The sequence below is a fragment of the Pan paniscus genome, chromosome 3 (genome assembly GCF_029289425.2).
Source record: "Pan paniscus chromosome 3, NHGRI_mPanPan1-v2.0_pri, whole genome shotgun sequence".
Classification (NCBI taxonomy): Eukaryota; Metazoa; Chordata; class Mammalia; order Primates; family Hominidae; genus Pan; species Pan paniscus.
Genome location: NC_073252.2, coordinates 180,489,346 through 180,505,172, shown reverse-complemented (window position 1 = coordinate 180,505,172; position 15,827 = coordinate 180,489,346). Strand labels below are relative to the sequence as shown.

The 15,827-nt window shown below is 38.1% G+C and overlaps 1 protein-coding gene across 16 annotated transcripts in view; it reads right to left on the bottom strand.

Moving 5' to 3' along the window:
* Positions 1-15,827, bottom strand: part of TENM3 (teneurin transmembrane protein 3) — a 2,735,422-nt gene that overhangs the window by 44,357 nt on the left and 2,675,238 nt on the right. For 9 of the 16 annotated variants that reach the window (XM_034959455.3, XM_063604002.1, XM_057302221.2 and 6 more), the window contains 5 exons: positions 14,739-14,988; positions 13,988-14,008; positions 6,135-6,367; positions 4,569-4,723; positions 2,914-3,788 (listed from right to left, as the gene is read on the bottom strand). In XM_034959455.3, coding sequence (XP_034815346.2) covers positions 2,914-3,788; positions 4,569-4,723; positions 6,135-6,367; positions 13,988-14,008; positions 14,739-14,988 — 1,534 coding nt within the window. The remainder of the gene's footprint in view (positions 1-2,913; positions 3,789-4,568; positions 4,724-6,134; positions 6,368-13,987; positions 14,009-14,738; positions 14,989-15,827) is intronic. The other 7 variants (XM_057302222.2, XM_057302224.2, XM_063604007.1 and 4 more) reach the window with 3 other exon arrangements.

Sequence of the window (15,827 nt, the reverse complement as noted above, 5' to 3'; positions counted from 1 at the left end):
TTTAACACATTCTTTTGCAAAACGCATAAAGGTTTCTTAGAAATTTTTTAGTCGTCTTTGCTGTAGCCAGCTTATGAGGAAAATTAACAAAACGCTGTTTTTTAAAAGCAGTATTTCTGCTAATTTTGTTAGAAAAGTCATTTTTAAACACTGGCTTGTTAAACTATGATATTCTTTTATATATATGGATATATATAAGATTGTGAGGGTGATATTTTGTAAGATATTTCAATAATGCTTTTTGGAATAGTTTAGTTGCCCTTACAGCAATTTATCTAGTTATAAGATTTAATAGATACACTTTAAATATGACATGTAATGAGTATTGGTGAAAATGTGATTTTGCTGTATTTTAATTAATTAAAACCTTTCATTCTTTAAAATACTGTTTTCCCATTATATACAAGATTGGCTTGCCAACCCAACCTCTACTTCAGCCAGTCTGCCGATTCCTAAGTCTGAAATTCTTGGAGGTTATTTGTTACTAGAGAAATATATCTTCTTTTTTGCACTATCATTTCTTTAAAAGGTAAAAAATCCAAATTGTTTTATATCCCACATCAGCTCCACCAGTGAAATTTCTCTAATTTTCCAAACTTGATTAAAATGCATTTGTAGGCCATAAGCAAACCACTGTATCTGCTGTAGGAAGTTCAAGTGTCAGCACTAATCCATACAATGAACTCCTGGGAACGAGTAAGGACATATTCAAAAATGGCCCGGAGAGCAGGGCTTGAGTACCAGACTATACTAAAAACTTATTTCTCTATGTTTCCCCCGCTTTCAACTAAACCGAAACCCTACCAATGCCACCACCATCTCCTGAAGATCTTTTTTTTTTTTTTTTTTTTTTGAGACGGAGTCTCACTCTGTCACCCAGGCTGGAGTGCAGTGGCGCCATCTCGGCTCACTGCAACCTCCGCCTCCCGGGTTCACGCCATTCTCCTGCCTCAGCCTCCCAACTAGGTGGCACTATAGGCACCTGCCACCACGCCTGGCGAATTTTTTGTATTTTTAGTAGAGACAGGGTTTCACCGTGTTAGCCAAGATGGTCTTGATCTCCTGACCTCGTGATCCGCCTGCCTCGGCCTCCCAAAGTGCTGGGATTACAGGCGTGAGCCACCGCGCCCGGCCTCCTGAAGATCTTAGAATCAGAGCAGCTCTCCTGCCCCGTCTCATCTGATGGCAGCACTTTTCCTGTGCTCTTTTTTGCTTCCTTGGCAATCTAGCCTGCGATCACTTTGAAAACAGTGCAAAGGAAGTGCTTTCCATTAACTTCCAATTTATTCCTTTCCTATTGCGATACTAAAATGAGCAAAAGGAATGCTAAGAACAGAATTTTAATGTAATTCAATTGAAAAGGTTTGTTCCTCTGACAAAATCATGCTGCTGGCTAACATTCATTTTATTAAAAGGGAATCTGTCAAAAAAGAAAAGCAATTCAAGCTACAGGAGAACTAAGCTTTATGTATAAGACACATTCCAGAAAAGCTGTACAGAAAATATTTGTATATTGAGTCATTTTTTCTACTGACTTTTATGATAATTTCAGAGGTGTGCTCCTACAGAAATACCTTTGCTTCACCATATCATTGTGAAAACCACACTAAGGAACTCAGGATTCATTTCAAAGACTATTTTGCGTTTGTCAACATGCCATCTCTGCATATCTCATTTCCCCTCATGGCTTGTACAACCGAGTCAAGTGAACAAGCAACTGAGAATGCATTTATACATGCCCTAACATACTCAACAGCTGATTCTCCTTTCATTCTCAGTGACTCCCGAGATGTGACTGTTCAGACAGCACAGTGCCCGGGCCACCACTCCATGCTATCTCTTGGAACACCCTGGCTGAATGAGCTTCCTACCTCTTCACATGCTTTCAGGCAACAAACTGCAATTCCTGACTTGCATTTAGTTGTAAGGTTCTTTGAGGCACAGTGTAGCTTCTCTGGTAACGATTACAAAAACTTAAGCCCTTCTACGTAATCAGCAAAGTTCACTGTAAATGTTTTTGAAGTTTTTGTTCAATGCAAGTGCAAAGCTGATACAGTCAGCTTTATCAGGTGGGCAAACCTAGAGCCAAAGGCTTTATGCCCCAAACCACAGCTGCGGGATGCTTCTCAGAAGGTTTGCTGCTAAGATGCTAGGTCTATTGGAAGCAAGATGTTAATCCTGAAGTACAGGTAAATTTACCATGAAGCCAACTGAAACTTAAGCTTTGGGCTTCTCCCTTACACGAGTCCCTTCCCTTTCCAAGGCCCTGCATCTTGTATCTTGCAATTTTGTCTTCTTTCTCAGAAAGAGGAATCTATTTTTTTTTTTTTTGAGGCGGAGTCTCGCTCTGTCACCCAGAGACTGGAGTGCAGTGGCTCGATCTCGGCTCACTGCAAGCTGTGCCTCCCGGGTTCACGCCATCCTCCTGCCTCAGCCTCCCGAGTAGCTGGGACTACAGGCGCCCGCCACCACGCCCGGCTATTTTTTTGTATTTTTAGTAGAGACGGGGTTTCACCGTGTTATCCAGGATGGTCTCGATCTTCTGACCTCGTGATCCGCCCGCCTCGGCCTCCCAAAGTGCTGGGATTACAGGCGTGAGCCACTGCGCCCGGCCATTTTTTTTTTTCTTTAGAGATACGTTTTGGCTCTGTCACTCAGCCTGGAGTGCAGTGGCACAATCATAGCTCACTGTGGCCTCGAAGTCCTGGGCTCAAGCAATCCTCCCGTCTCAGCCTCCCCAGGAGCTGAGACTACAGGAATGAGCCACCGTGCCCAGCCGGGATCCAAAAATTACAGAAGCTCTAGACTCTCAAAAACATGGAATCCTCCAGCCCTTAAGATTATATTGTTATTATAGATGATATTATTATATCACAGTATTTTATAATCAGAGTAGAATTTTCATATACTTACTCAAAAAACGTTGTCCATCCAGTTTCATCACTTTTAGTGGCTAAAAGGCCACTATTGCCATGGTAAGTAAACAAAACTAATTCCAGTCCTTGAGCAGTCATGCTTTTCAAACATCCATTTGTTCCTATTGTCAACCATATCACTTGGTTATCGGGAGACACCACTCGAACTGGCATGCGATTTGGGTCCCGTCTAATTCTAAGGGTGTTGCCATTGCTGTCTGTCACAGCAGTAATATCATTGTCATTGCTGTAGCTAAAATTGTAAAGGTAATCACCAGTGACTAAACTTACAGTATATTGGTGAGTACCATTGATGTCAAAGATGTAGAGTTCTTGATCAGTTGGAGACGCAACTTCATAGAAGTTCATAGAGTTAAGTAAAGGCTTATTCTTTGACACAGCCCGGATCCGGATATTCCCTAGATCTGCAATATACAGTGTACCATCTGGAGAAGCAGCCAGGGAGGATGGGGCACTGAGTTTGGCATCCTTGGCGTAGCCATCTCCACTCTGGTAACAGTCACAGTTGGCATCATTTTTGCAGTCACACTCTGAAGGTATTCCAGCCACTAAGGAGATTTCTCCATCTGTTGTGACCTGCCTTATCCGGTTAATTTTCTTCTCATCAGTTTCAGTAATGTACAGGACCCCACTGTAGGACACAGCAATGGCAGTGGCTGATTCCAGTGTTGTCTGCACTGCGTGCTTCCCCACAGGATATTCCACTCCGGGAACCTGACAGTGCATGGGCCGTCCAGCAGCAATGCGAACTTGACGATTTTCAGTGATCTGTAAAACTACGTTATTATCCAGGACATAAATGGAGTTATCCATAGGGTTAATGGCTAGGTCAGTGGGCCATTCCAGACGTACCTTAATAAAAAAAGAAATGGCCTGGTTAGTAAGTTACTGCACTACAGTTAATTCGCCAGAAGATTAAATTAGACCATTCAGGGAAATTGGCATTAATCTGAGATAAACTGTCTGATAATAGTTTTTTCAATAGCCTCAGTAAAATAAACCAAAAAGTAATGAATGAAGATAGATATAGGAAATAACACTTTATTTTAAAATTCAGCTCACAGAAAGATTTGCTAGTTACAGGCAAATAGCAAATAGGCCTCTACGTAGTGAGTCAACAGATATCGATGAGCTATGAACACACATGTTCCTTATGGCAGCAATAACCACCAAATGTTGGGGCTTTCCAGGTTATGAATAGATTAGTATTCTATTGTGTTTTCAATCAGGCCAACAGTAAAGTTTCTATTTCTAAATATAAGTCCCTTGGGACTAATCATAGTGGGTTCTCTCTACTACTTAAGGAGCTCATGCAATCAAAAGATTAGAGATTTCAGTTGTTTGGTTCTTTTTAGAATACCTGCATGCTCCTACTTTACTGGTATTTTATTACAAATGCTTAGCATTTCTTAGTGATAATTGTTCTGTATCTCACTGAATTCATCAAATGTAGAATTATAGAAGAAAATAACTTTTTATTAGCTCCTGTGATACATGTAAATGGAACTGCCCTATCAGAACCACTGCAACACATGATATATGCAGTTTAGTATGGTGCCATCATAGTCTACCGACTGAATAAGTCAAGTCACCTAGAGGAAAAACAAACAAGTTGGCTTAGTATTTAACTACCTGGCTGATGTGCATGCTGGTGTCACAAGTTAAAGGTCTGGCTGAAGTCAAATCGTTAGAGCCCAGAAGAGTTGATATGATTCCATTTTGGTCAACTTTCCTAATCATGGTTCCATCAACAAAGTAGATTAATCCATTCTTATCAACTGCCATTCCTGTATTTGAGAGAAGCAAGTATTACTAATTTTTCAAAAATGGTTACTTTTGTTAACTATTAGGCCCATTATTAAGCTCAATTATTTAACCCCAGTGACAACATGGGTGACAGGTAGCAGGTAGGACTGCAGATTGCAAACACATTAGAAAAAACCAACATAGGCATTTATAATACAAATAAATTAAAAATTCAGTAAGGAGGCAGGGCATGGTGGCTCACGCCTGCAATCCTAGCACTTTGGGAGGCTGAGGCAGGCGGACTGCCTGAGCTCAGGAGTTCGAGACCAGCCTGGGCAACACGGTGAAACCCTGTCTCTACTAAAAAACACACAAAAAAACTGGGTGTGGCAGTGTGAGCCTGTAGTCCCAGCTATTCGGGAGGCTGAGGCAGAAGAATGGCTTGAACCTGGGAGGCGGAGGTTGCAGTGAGCCGAGATTGCACCATTGCACTCCAGCCTGGGCGACAGAGCGAGACTCCGTCTCAAAAAAAAAAAAAAAAATTCAGTAGGGAAATAATCCAATTTTGTCAGAATCCCCTGTGAGTATATGTATCACACAGGTAATACCTGAATGTTTCAAATATAAATTATAATGATTATATAATGTTGTGGTCTATAAATTACAGAACCAGTTTCAAATTCCATTCCAGCTCACTTACAGTAACCGTATCCTTCTAACAAAAATAGATCTAAGCCAAGGTTAGTGTTTTGTTGACCCCGTTACAATGAAATTTTCTATTATGAATAATTCAGTACAGATACTTTTTTCCAGTCCTTGTTCACATAATAGTCAGCAGCTACCATGAAAAAAATAAAGGCCCCAAACCAAAAAACATTGTATTGAGTGCCATAATACATGAGCAGGGAATCATTCCTGCCTGGTTTAAAAGCCTTTATCACGTAGAATTTTTTAGCCCTTGTTACCTCCAAAAATTCCTCTCAGCAAGGATTTTTTCCCATGGCATAGAAACAAAAGTTTAACAGCTCTCCAAAGAGGGTGAGGGCTCACAGGGTTGCTTAGTGATGGGTTTTAAAGAAGCCTGGGACTCATTCATGACAAAGAAATTCCAGGACTATGAAAGAATTTGGATACTTCCTTGAAGTTGAACAGGATGTGGCCTGAATTATATAGAGTAGTTGCTTCATTCTTTGAAGAGCTGATAAAATGGTATGATAATGAAAAATGCCAAGAACCTAGTATTTACTGTAAAACCAAGTTAGGATTCTAGCAGTTTCATGCTACATGGCTTTTAAAAACCCTAGATGTGAAACAGCTTTCCAGAACACCGTCAAAGGTAAAAAGTTAGACTCAGCATTAAACATGACTAGCTAGGCACTAAATGGATTTTCTACCCTTTTTTTTTTTTTTAAATAAATAAAAAGAAATCCTCAAATCGCCAACTGCCGGTACCTTTGGGACTCATGAGTGTGGCTTCCACGGCCTTCCCTCCATCCCCACATCTCGCCTCGTCAAACGGAAGGCACTGCTCCCCTGTCCCTGCGACGACTTCTGCATTTTTAGTCAAGTCTTTTGCCCCCGTAAGTGACTTTGGGCGATAAATTCTGCGGGTGTTTGTGTCAGAAACGTACAAATCTCCTGTGACTGGATCCGTTGCAAGGTAGTATCTATGAGCTGGGTTGCTGCTGTGAAAAGGATCATACATAAACATCAAAGGGAGTTACTCCTAATACACAGAGGGAAATTAAAAGCAAAATAAAACAGATCATGAGAAACTGATTATAGTCTGGAATCCATGATCAAAGATTAGACATGAATAGTACTGTCTATTTAATAATGACTCAAAAGAATGTGCTCACAGGTAGCATTTCTCTGATATTACTGTTTGCCTTCCTTGCCTGACGCTGAGGATTCAACAATTTACTAACAGTCATCTTCAAAAATATTACCTTTAAAAGGCAATATGTGTCTACCCTAAAACAAAGAAGCAAATTGTCTAAATCTTTTGTGCTCAATGCAAAGCCATTAAAAAACTGCCCCTGAATGAGGGACATAAAGTTTATTCCAGGGGAAGCATGTCTCCATCAAATTCTCCAGTGAAGTACAATATACTACTGATTCCACTCATACCTCACCATAGGGTATTATCCTTTCAAACTAAAAACCCTCCCCCTGAAGAAATGTACCACTGTATCTGTCTTGGTTGCTCTATCATAATCCAGAAAAGTGCCAGTGTCTGTCCTATGGGGTTAAATATTAAAATGAGGTCATTCAAGTGTACGGGGGAGTCTTAGTTGGTGGCCTGTGGCAGTGAGCTAGGATGCTGGATCCTTCAGTTTTCTTTCCAAAGTTTGTATACTGAGCTGCTCTGAAACCTGTCTATGAATGTAGTGACATACAAAATGTAGTGCCTCAGTTTTATAAATATAAAGAAATGCAAATGTAAAACATTTTATGTCCCATTACTTGTAAAAAATGGTAAGCCCAACACTGTTAAGGAGGGGACAAATTATGACGTATCATTGGAATTAAAAAGTTAATATCCTTACAAACACTCAATGCCACATTCTTAAAATTAATGTAATCTTGTACATGTGCAAAGATTGTCTTCTGAACAAAAACCTGAAAAATAATTTAAATGATTTGGTGTCTCAACCAAGACGTCAACATGATGGGAATTATCAAACTCCATGTATCTTTTGATGACGAACTTAGTTATACTAATTAATTCTCATTCTCTCTCTTCCTCTCCCTCTTTCCACATACAGCCACGAACACACACACACACAGTTACATGCTTGTTTCCATTTATTTTATTTGTGAACATCTAAAATATTTAGAATAAACCTACCTATATGAATATTTTTATTCTAATAGTGATGCAGTAGTCTCCTCATTACCAATGAGGTTAGGTTCTAATAAAACAATTTTCACTACTTGATGATTTTCCGTCTAAGTGCTGAATAGTTGTACTTTATCATTCCTGTAAGAGATTCTATTCTTAAAATTGTTTAAGTGTTTCTCATGTTGTTAGAGGAGGCCAGCAGATCACATATGGAGTCTGTAGAGGCCTTGTGGAGCTCTGAAGAGCTCTTAGGCTGTGATGTTAGTATACAGAGAAATACAAAGACATACAAAGGCTTGAGCTTTGTATGTCCTTCAGCTTTGGGATCTCCTTTCCAGCCTTTGAGTGACAAAAGACAGACTAGGGCAAGACATCTTAGAGTGTGTAAATGTGTGTGAAATGGTAAAAAGTAAGATGAACTCAGAAAGATGCAAGTCATTGTGCAAGAAAAACATTTCAGAACAACTGGGTTATGCCAAGTGATCAACTTGCTGTGCTAAGTGTTATGATATCATTTTCCTAAGTTGATGCCTACAATCTTAATGCAGCAACACATATTGCATCCCTTAATGTGGCAGCTTATTACTTTGTAAGAAGTGAAGAGTTACATATCAATATAACATTCAGAGCAATTTTAGAGGTTTTTTTTTTTCCTTTCTATAAACAGTCTAATGTTGACACAGCTGGTCTTTCAGGTATATATAATTGGTGACAGAGTTGCAACTCCACCAAGCTGAGTCTACTTTGAAAGACATGACATTGGAGAGGCCCCTCTAGTCTTTCCTACCTCCCTGATTATACAGTTAACTGTGACTAGCTGTGTACATGGTATGCATACACTCATGTGTATACATAACACACATACTTTTTTTTCTTCTCAGTTGTACATCTTTTGAGTATGAACTCTGTACCCGATTGCCTGGGTTTAAGTCCTAACTTCATTACTAACACTAAATGTATGATCTGGGCATGTTGCCTAACTTATCTGTGCCTCAGGTTCCTTACCTGTAAAGGTGGTGATAATAATACATATTTCACAGGATGCTGGGAGGATTACACGAACTATATATGTAAGATCCTTAGAACAGGGCCTAGCGCATACTACATACTCACTAAGAATTAACCGTCCTTATACTCGCTTTTGTCCTGTCTCTTCCTACAGTGCAATGTCTTTTGCCTTATAACCTTAGAAAGTGCAGGAATACAATAATTAACTAAAGTATGAGTTGTTTCTGAAAATATTAAAAGAAAAAAACTGATTAGGTTTAAACTTGGTTTAGGTTTAGGTTTGTTAAACCTAAACTTGGTTAGGTTTAAATTTGTTTTTTTACTTCTGCTGTTATAACAGCAGTTTATAATATCCTAAACTATTAAAATAATGAAGACTCAATATACCCACTTTAAATTGTTTAGAGAGTAATGATGAACAATGATGATTCATTCATGGTAAATGAATCATGCACACTTCCTCAGGATGCCCTCATTTTGAGAAAAAACAAACAAACAGATTATTGAGGTGGCAGCTTCAGTGGTGGTGGCATCCTCTTTAGCTATGGGACGTGAGTTTTCTTGGTGCAAAAACGAATGGACATTCAAGTGATAAGCTTTGCCTTTATTGTCATCAGTTTTATCCTCGTGGGGAAGTAAAGAGAGAATGCCCAAAGTGGTGCTTATATTTGCTTATTACCTGTCCGGAAGCATCTCCTTCCTAGAAGACACAGAAATTTCTCCATCAAGCAACAAATGTCAATGGCTTTAAAAATGTCTGATAAATGAAAGCTGTACTTTTGGACACAACTCTATTGTCCAGAAGAACAAATGTGGGGGAGTCTACGTGGCCCTAGAGAAGAGAATTAGCCTCTGGAAATATTCCCACAGGATGGTAGGAAATGAGAACTTGACAAATTCCCAGCAGCGCAGGCTAGGATGGCAAATTAGAGCTGGTTGTTAGATGCTGGTCTCTCCTAAATGAAAAGAGGGATCAGCATGGAAGTACTAAAAGGAAAAAAAGTGAGTCTGGATATTTCTAGTTGACAGACTGGTGGCAGTGAAGCTCTGAATCATATGCCATAGGACTGGGATTCAAGGTCACCTAATTTAAGCATAGAGAGTTGACAGTGTGAGCTCGTGCTTGCTTTCCAACTTTCTGAAAAGCCAAAGCACTGAAGAGGCGGGTGTGTGGGTACAACGAATGGTGAATTTTTAGGTCAGTAATCTATCTACTGTGAAAACGTGAGGCTACCACGACGGAAGCGGCTGCAGCCAGCAGCTGGAGCACAGGGATTTTCAAAATGCTTGGTTTTGGGAAATCTCTGCTTAGTGGAAGCACAGCAGCATTCTCATGTGATTGATTGAGATTTCACTATTTCAGAAAGGTTTGAAATATTACAATTTTGACTAATAGCAAAACCAAGGAAACCGAGATCAAGTTAAGAACCTTTAGTATATTACACCTTGATTCTTAACTCATCCTGAATTGCCTAGATCATCACAATTATCAAGACATCTTCTCTAGTCTCATTCAATTAGACACAGATCCAGTGGTAAGTGCAGGCTGGATTTGCTCATTTATTCTGTCATAATTCAACCTTCTTAGACTAGAGAAATATTCACAAAGAACAAGCCAGAGAACAGATATTATTAGCACTTCTATCTTCTGAGTTGGAAACTGTGTCACAGCCTTTAGAACACAAGACATTTGAAGAAGCATAACAAACTATATTCACATATAAAAGTAAAACAGCTTCTTTTATGGTAACCAAAAGACTGTTTAGAATATTGCAAGCAGGGACTTGGGGTGTGATATTTCCATGCCTGCTTGATTTTTAAATATTAAGTCAATAAGGAGTGCTGAATAAAACTTTTATAATTTGGTATCTACACTTTAATGGATTCAAATTCACAGACTTATGATTGACACTTTCTTTGATCCTTTAATTGGTAATATAAAATTCACAAAGTTGATTTTTAGTTCTACATGTTTAAGTGCCCTTTGGCTGGTATTAGTTAATTAATGTAATTTTTAAATTTTGGAATGTGTGAGAATTGGAACAAGGATGAGGTAAAACTTACTACATATTAAAGGGGTTCCTTAGCAAACTAATACTATAAACATCAGAGTAGGAAATGTTTGGTATATCTAAAAGAAAGACATTTTTAAAGAATTGTAGCAGCTTCTATGTATGTAAAAAGTTTAATATGTTGATCAGTAATATTTATACCTATTCATTAAAGTATAGCTAAGAATTTTTATTTCAGGTAATATCCTGGTGGTGCTTATTAGTTTGATATAACAGAACACTCTCTGAATTTTAAAATAAGACAATGTGTTTTTATACTAATTTTTATTCAATATTTTTATTATTCCCCCATTAGTCCAACTAATGAGACTGTTTACAGTATATGAAATATAGAAGAGGATAAAAAGTGTGCATTTTTATATTTTAATCATTAACAACTGGCAATACCATTCCTTTTGTAGATTTAGACACACTTTTCAATTTCTTTTTCTTCCTATGACCTGTTCCTAAGCCTCTCATGACTCATGCTGCCCAAGAAAGCGAGGATAAGGAGCACGCCAGGAAGGATCTTATTAACCAGGAAAGGGAAGGTAATGATAGGCAGGTACACAGGAAGAAGCATCTGAAAAGAACTTTAATTTTTTAAGCTAAAGGAAGAAGTTCCAATGAACTAAAATATGTTGACTTTGCTAGGTCAATTTTATTACTTACTAAGCAGATGGAATCCCTATTTTATCAATGACATGATCATGTTTGATGATTTGGGCTCAAAGACCTTACACATTCTCTACATCTTCCTCTTTCTTATCACTTAGACAAAGACTCTCCATTCTCTCCTTCCCTTTATTTTATCGCTTGGCTTCCTTCACTGCTAACCATCCTATTTTAGGTATCTAGCATCTCAAGCTGCAACAGCTTTCTAATTGATCTGATGTTCAATCATTTTGAACTCTGACACCAAATTACTCTTCCTAAAAGGCCACTTTGAGTGTGCCACTTGTTCAGGATCCTAAAATGGGTCCCCACTGTCTCAGGTATCCTATAGGAGAGAATAATTCCTTAGAGCACTCAAGGCCCCAAGCAATCTGACCCTCCCCTGCCTTTCTGCCTGTATCTCTCGTGATTACCACCATGAACCCCCTGTTCCATTCAGGTGGGTCTGATGACTCTCAGAACATGTCTTGCTCAGCTCTCCCCCAGTCCCCAGTAACTTTACTTGCTTTCTCTATTTCTTCATGACTGCCCTCTTTTCTTCTTGCTGTTCTATTTAAGCAGACTTCATTTTTAGACCTAGCTCAAATATCAGCCCTTCCAGAAAATGTTTCCTTACCATAGTGTCATCTCCCAGTAATCTCTTCCTTCACAGAACTATTCTCACATTTGAAACCACGGACCACGGGTATGATTAAGTGTCAAAGAATGATACTGATAATGTTATTTAAGGTGTCACATATATACCTTGTCTCCTCTGCTAGATTGTGAGTTGTGAGAGGAGGTACTTTGTCTTATATTATTATTTTTCAAAGTGCCTAACACACGGTAAGTGATCAGTTAACGCTGATTGATTTCATATAATTAAATATCCATATAAAACCCAAAAAGTGTACTCTTCATGCATGGCACATAAAGGAAATGCAGAAGCACAAATGTAGTTAGGATGATGGACAGAGGAGAAGGATTATGGAGGATCATGAGAGAGGGATTACAATAGTATCACTGCCAAACACCAGGAGTTAGTACAAAATGAATTTCTACTGTTAATAAAGATGTAACTCTAACCTCATAGATTTTTTTTTTTCCAGAGGGAGAGATTATGGCTTTAAATAACAGGTAAAATGATTGTGAAATAAGTCTTGCTTTTTGCATACCCAGGGAATGAGCCCCTAGAGTCTTGGCCATTGGGACACAGAAAAACCGGCTGTGTGGTGCCGTGGAAAGAACATATTTTTAGAGTGGTTTAACCGTCTGCTACCCATTTCTTAGATATGTATTTTGGGGAAGATACATAACCTCCTGGAGCCTCTACTACGTCACCTATAACCCTGAGGGATTGCTGTGTGGATCTGCAATAACAGATATAAAATATCTGGCACCATGCCCGGCATGGAATAGGCCCGCTTGTTAAAAGGTAGCTGCTTTGATAGTTTTTTCTGTATTGCCTCCAGCATTTTCACATTTACTTGGTGTGCAACCTGTCTGTCTTTCCTCTTTTCTCCACAGCTACCAAGAAAACAAGACCAGAAAGTTTTTGAAATTCTACTGTGGTTTCTAATAGCAGAGCTTTGCACGCTCAGTATCCTGGGGAGATGAAATGTTGATTTTAGCATGTGACTGAGCTATCAGCTGCAAGTATAAGATCAATAGGGGATCTCAGGAAAAGATCATGGGGCCAGGTTTGGTCACCCTGATATGCGACAGCTATCCATCTTTCAGTAGAACTTTGGTTTTTGTTTGCTAGTTGTCAATCACTACACAACAATTTAAAGGGGTTATGTTGACTTATTCATCTAAAAGACCTCACATAAAATATTATTAATGTTTCTATCTGATATCATTTCATTAGATATTTTAATGACAAACTAGATCTAGCATGTCTAACCTGTCTAGCTTTTTGCCAGCTTTACTTTAAAACACTGGTTTCCTCCGCCTTTTTTTTTCTATCCTGAGCAAAGTTTTTCAATCAAATGTGTCCATACAAGTCTTTATTGTATCTTCTGCAGCTACGTGTACACAGAAAGCGGAACATGAAACACTTCTGAGTCTATATATTTGCTTCAACTATATTCGTCCTTCACTTTGAAGAAAGTCATTTCCTCCATAATAATGGCAATGAAAACATTACTTCTTAAATCTAGTAATTCTCCCAACTTAGGAAAATATAAACTATAGGCAAAGAGGAATTTACGGGAAGCTAATAATTAAGCTTCAGTTTTGGGGCCTCTCACTCTGCCAAGCCACATGTTCACATAATCGTATGTTTTAAAAAATTTGCCAAGGTAAAATATTTCTAGATTCTTTTTCTTAAACAGTCTCCAATAAAACCCAACCTGTCAGGGGTTTTCTTGGAACCAGGCAGGCCTTCTCAAACCTCCTTACTGTGCTTCAGGTTTCATTCTGTTCAACATGGCTTAGATTGTGTCGGTCAATAACTAATGCTTGGAAATCATTTTGTTATAGAGAGATATTCCTTATACTTTTTTGTAATGAAATTTATTTTATGAACCAACTGAAAAAGATTTCTCAAATTATATCACGTAAATAACTCGCAATATATTGTATAATAATTGTTCAATTAAGCACTTTTAATTCCTTTGATGATCTGTGATACTGAGTTTCCTCTCTCATGATGAAATATTCTTAGAAAACAATTTCAGAGGGTCACATTGAAATGTAAAAAGGATATTTGAAAATATACAATAACCTTAAGGTAAGATGCTTACCTATGTCTAAAATCTTTATTTCTTGGTGGAAGCAGATAAAAAAAGGTAAAAAAAAAAAAAAAAAAAAAAAAAAAAAGAAAGCACAGTTAGAAAAGCCTTCTAAAATATAATGAGTTGAATTCTGAGATTTTAATTATTTGTATGGAAAATTGCCAACTTGGCAGAAATGATACTGGAAATGAATTCTGTAGTCTAGGGCTTACCAAATAACTTACAGAATAGAATGATTTGAAAATCACACTTAAATGAACAAAGCAAAGACAATATGTTACTTTTACTATTGGCATTATGGCTAATGGATTAACCCAACCTGAAGATCCAATATTCTAGTTAAAAGTTGTAGCCTTAGTCCATTTAATATCAGGTCCTGAAGTCACAGGAAAATATTTTATGCCTTAATTTCAACCACTGTGAAATAAAAGAGCTACACCTATGTCACAGGGTTATTCTAAAGAAAGCGAAAGAGATTTAAGAATCATAGCTCTAGCCTTTTAGAGCACAGAAAATTCACTGAAATCAGTAAGATATTTGATATATTGGGTGACTTTATGCTCTTTAATACACTTATGGGACAATTTATATGTGTTATGCGTCTCTTAACTTTAAGCAAGAATTTGACTTCTTTCTGGGGGAGATTTTAAACCTTGGGATGGTATTTTTCTATGAATAAATTAGTACATCAGACTCAACCTTTTTTTTTAAAGAGGCACGTTTAGCTTTGGTTAAAAGCCCAAATTTAGGAAAGACGTACCTTAGTTCTAAGACACTTGTTACATTTCCAGAAGGGAATATCCGCCGCACATAGTTGAAATCGCCTACGTACAGACTGCCGTCGATCCCACAAGCTAGCGCCACTGGGGCCAGTAACTTGTTACCATCAGCTTGACCATTGCAACTGGGGCAGGAAATGCTGCGCCTTCGCCCATTGCCCATGATGCTACTCACGACTGGAGGCTGCTGGGAGATGAACTGGTTTTCCCCGTTTCCCTTGTACAGTATACCTAGAAGAAATAAAGTGCATTGTTTTTCTTATGATGAAAAAGTGTAAAGATGAAAAGCAAACATGTTCATGATTGTTTTAACTATAATTCAATGCCTATCAGGTCTGGATTAAGACATTCTTATTTGAAGCTCCATTGGAATGAATTGTATTCAACTACCTAGTGTAAAATATTACACGATAAAGTCCATAGGATATACACCAAAAGTGCTGTCTACTGTGAACTGAAATCATGTCTGGTGAAAGGAACAAAAGACTGAGAAGAATTAAAACCCCAATTCTTAACATCAGTGATGATCAGTCATGGCTATACACTGGAATGGCCTGGGGAGTTGCCAAAAAATATTAATGCCTGGTTCTCACCCAGAGAGATGGTGGTTTAATTTGTCTGAGGTGCAGCCTTAGCCCTGAAATTTAGAAAAACTCTCCAGATGATCTTAACGTGCAACCAGGTTTGAGAACAGGCTCTACATAATGTTCTTTAGGGAATAACAAGTTTGCCTCATTGTTAATCAATATTGAAAATATTCAATTAATAAAAATGTGAACCAGGAATACAAATTTCTTTTGAATTTATAATTTTCTTTAAAGTTAACAAACTTTGTGGAAAACAAAGGTAGAAAATAGACATCAAGCTCCAAAGCTGTAATGATAATACAGGCTTATTTTAACTCTACCTATCCTGTCAAAGACTATTCCTGCGTACACTCTCATCCGATAGGAGAATGCATATACATGCGGTTATTCAAAATGTCGAACATAACAAAACTGTTGTAGAAGGCCAATGTATTATTTAAAGTGAATTCTGCTTTAAGGTATGGAAGTGCCAATAATTCTATC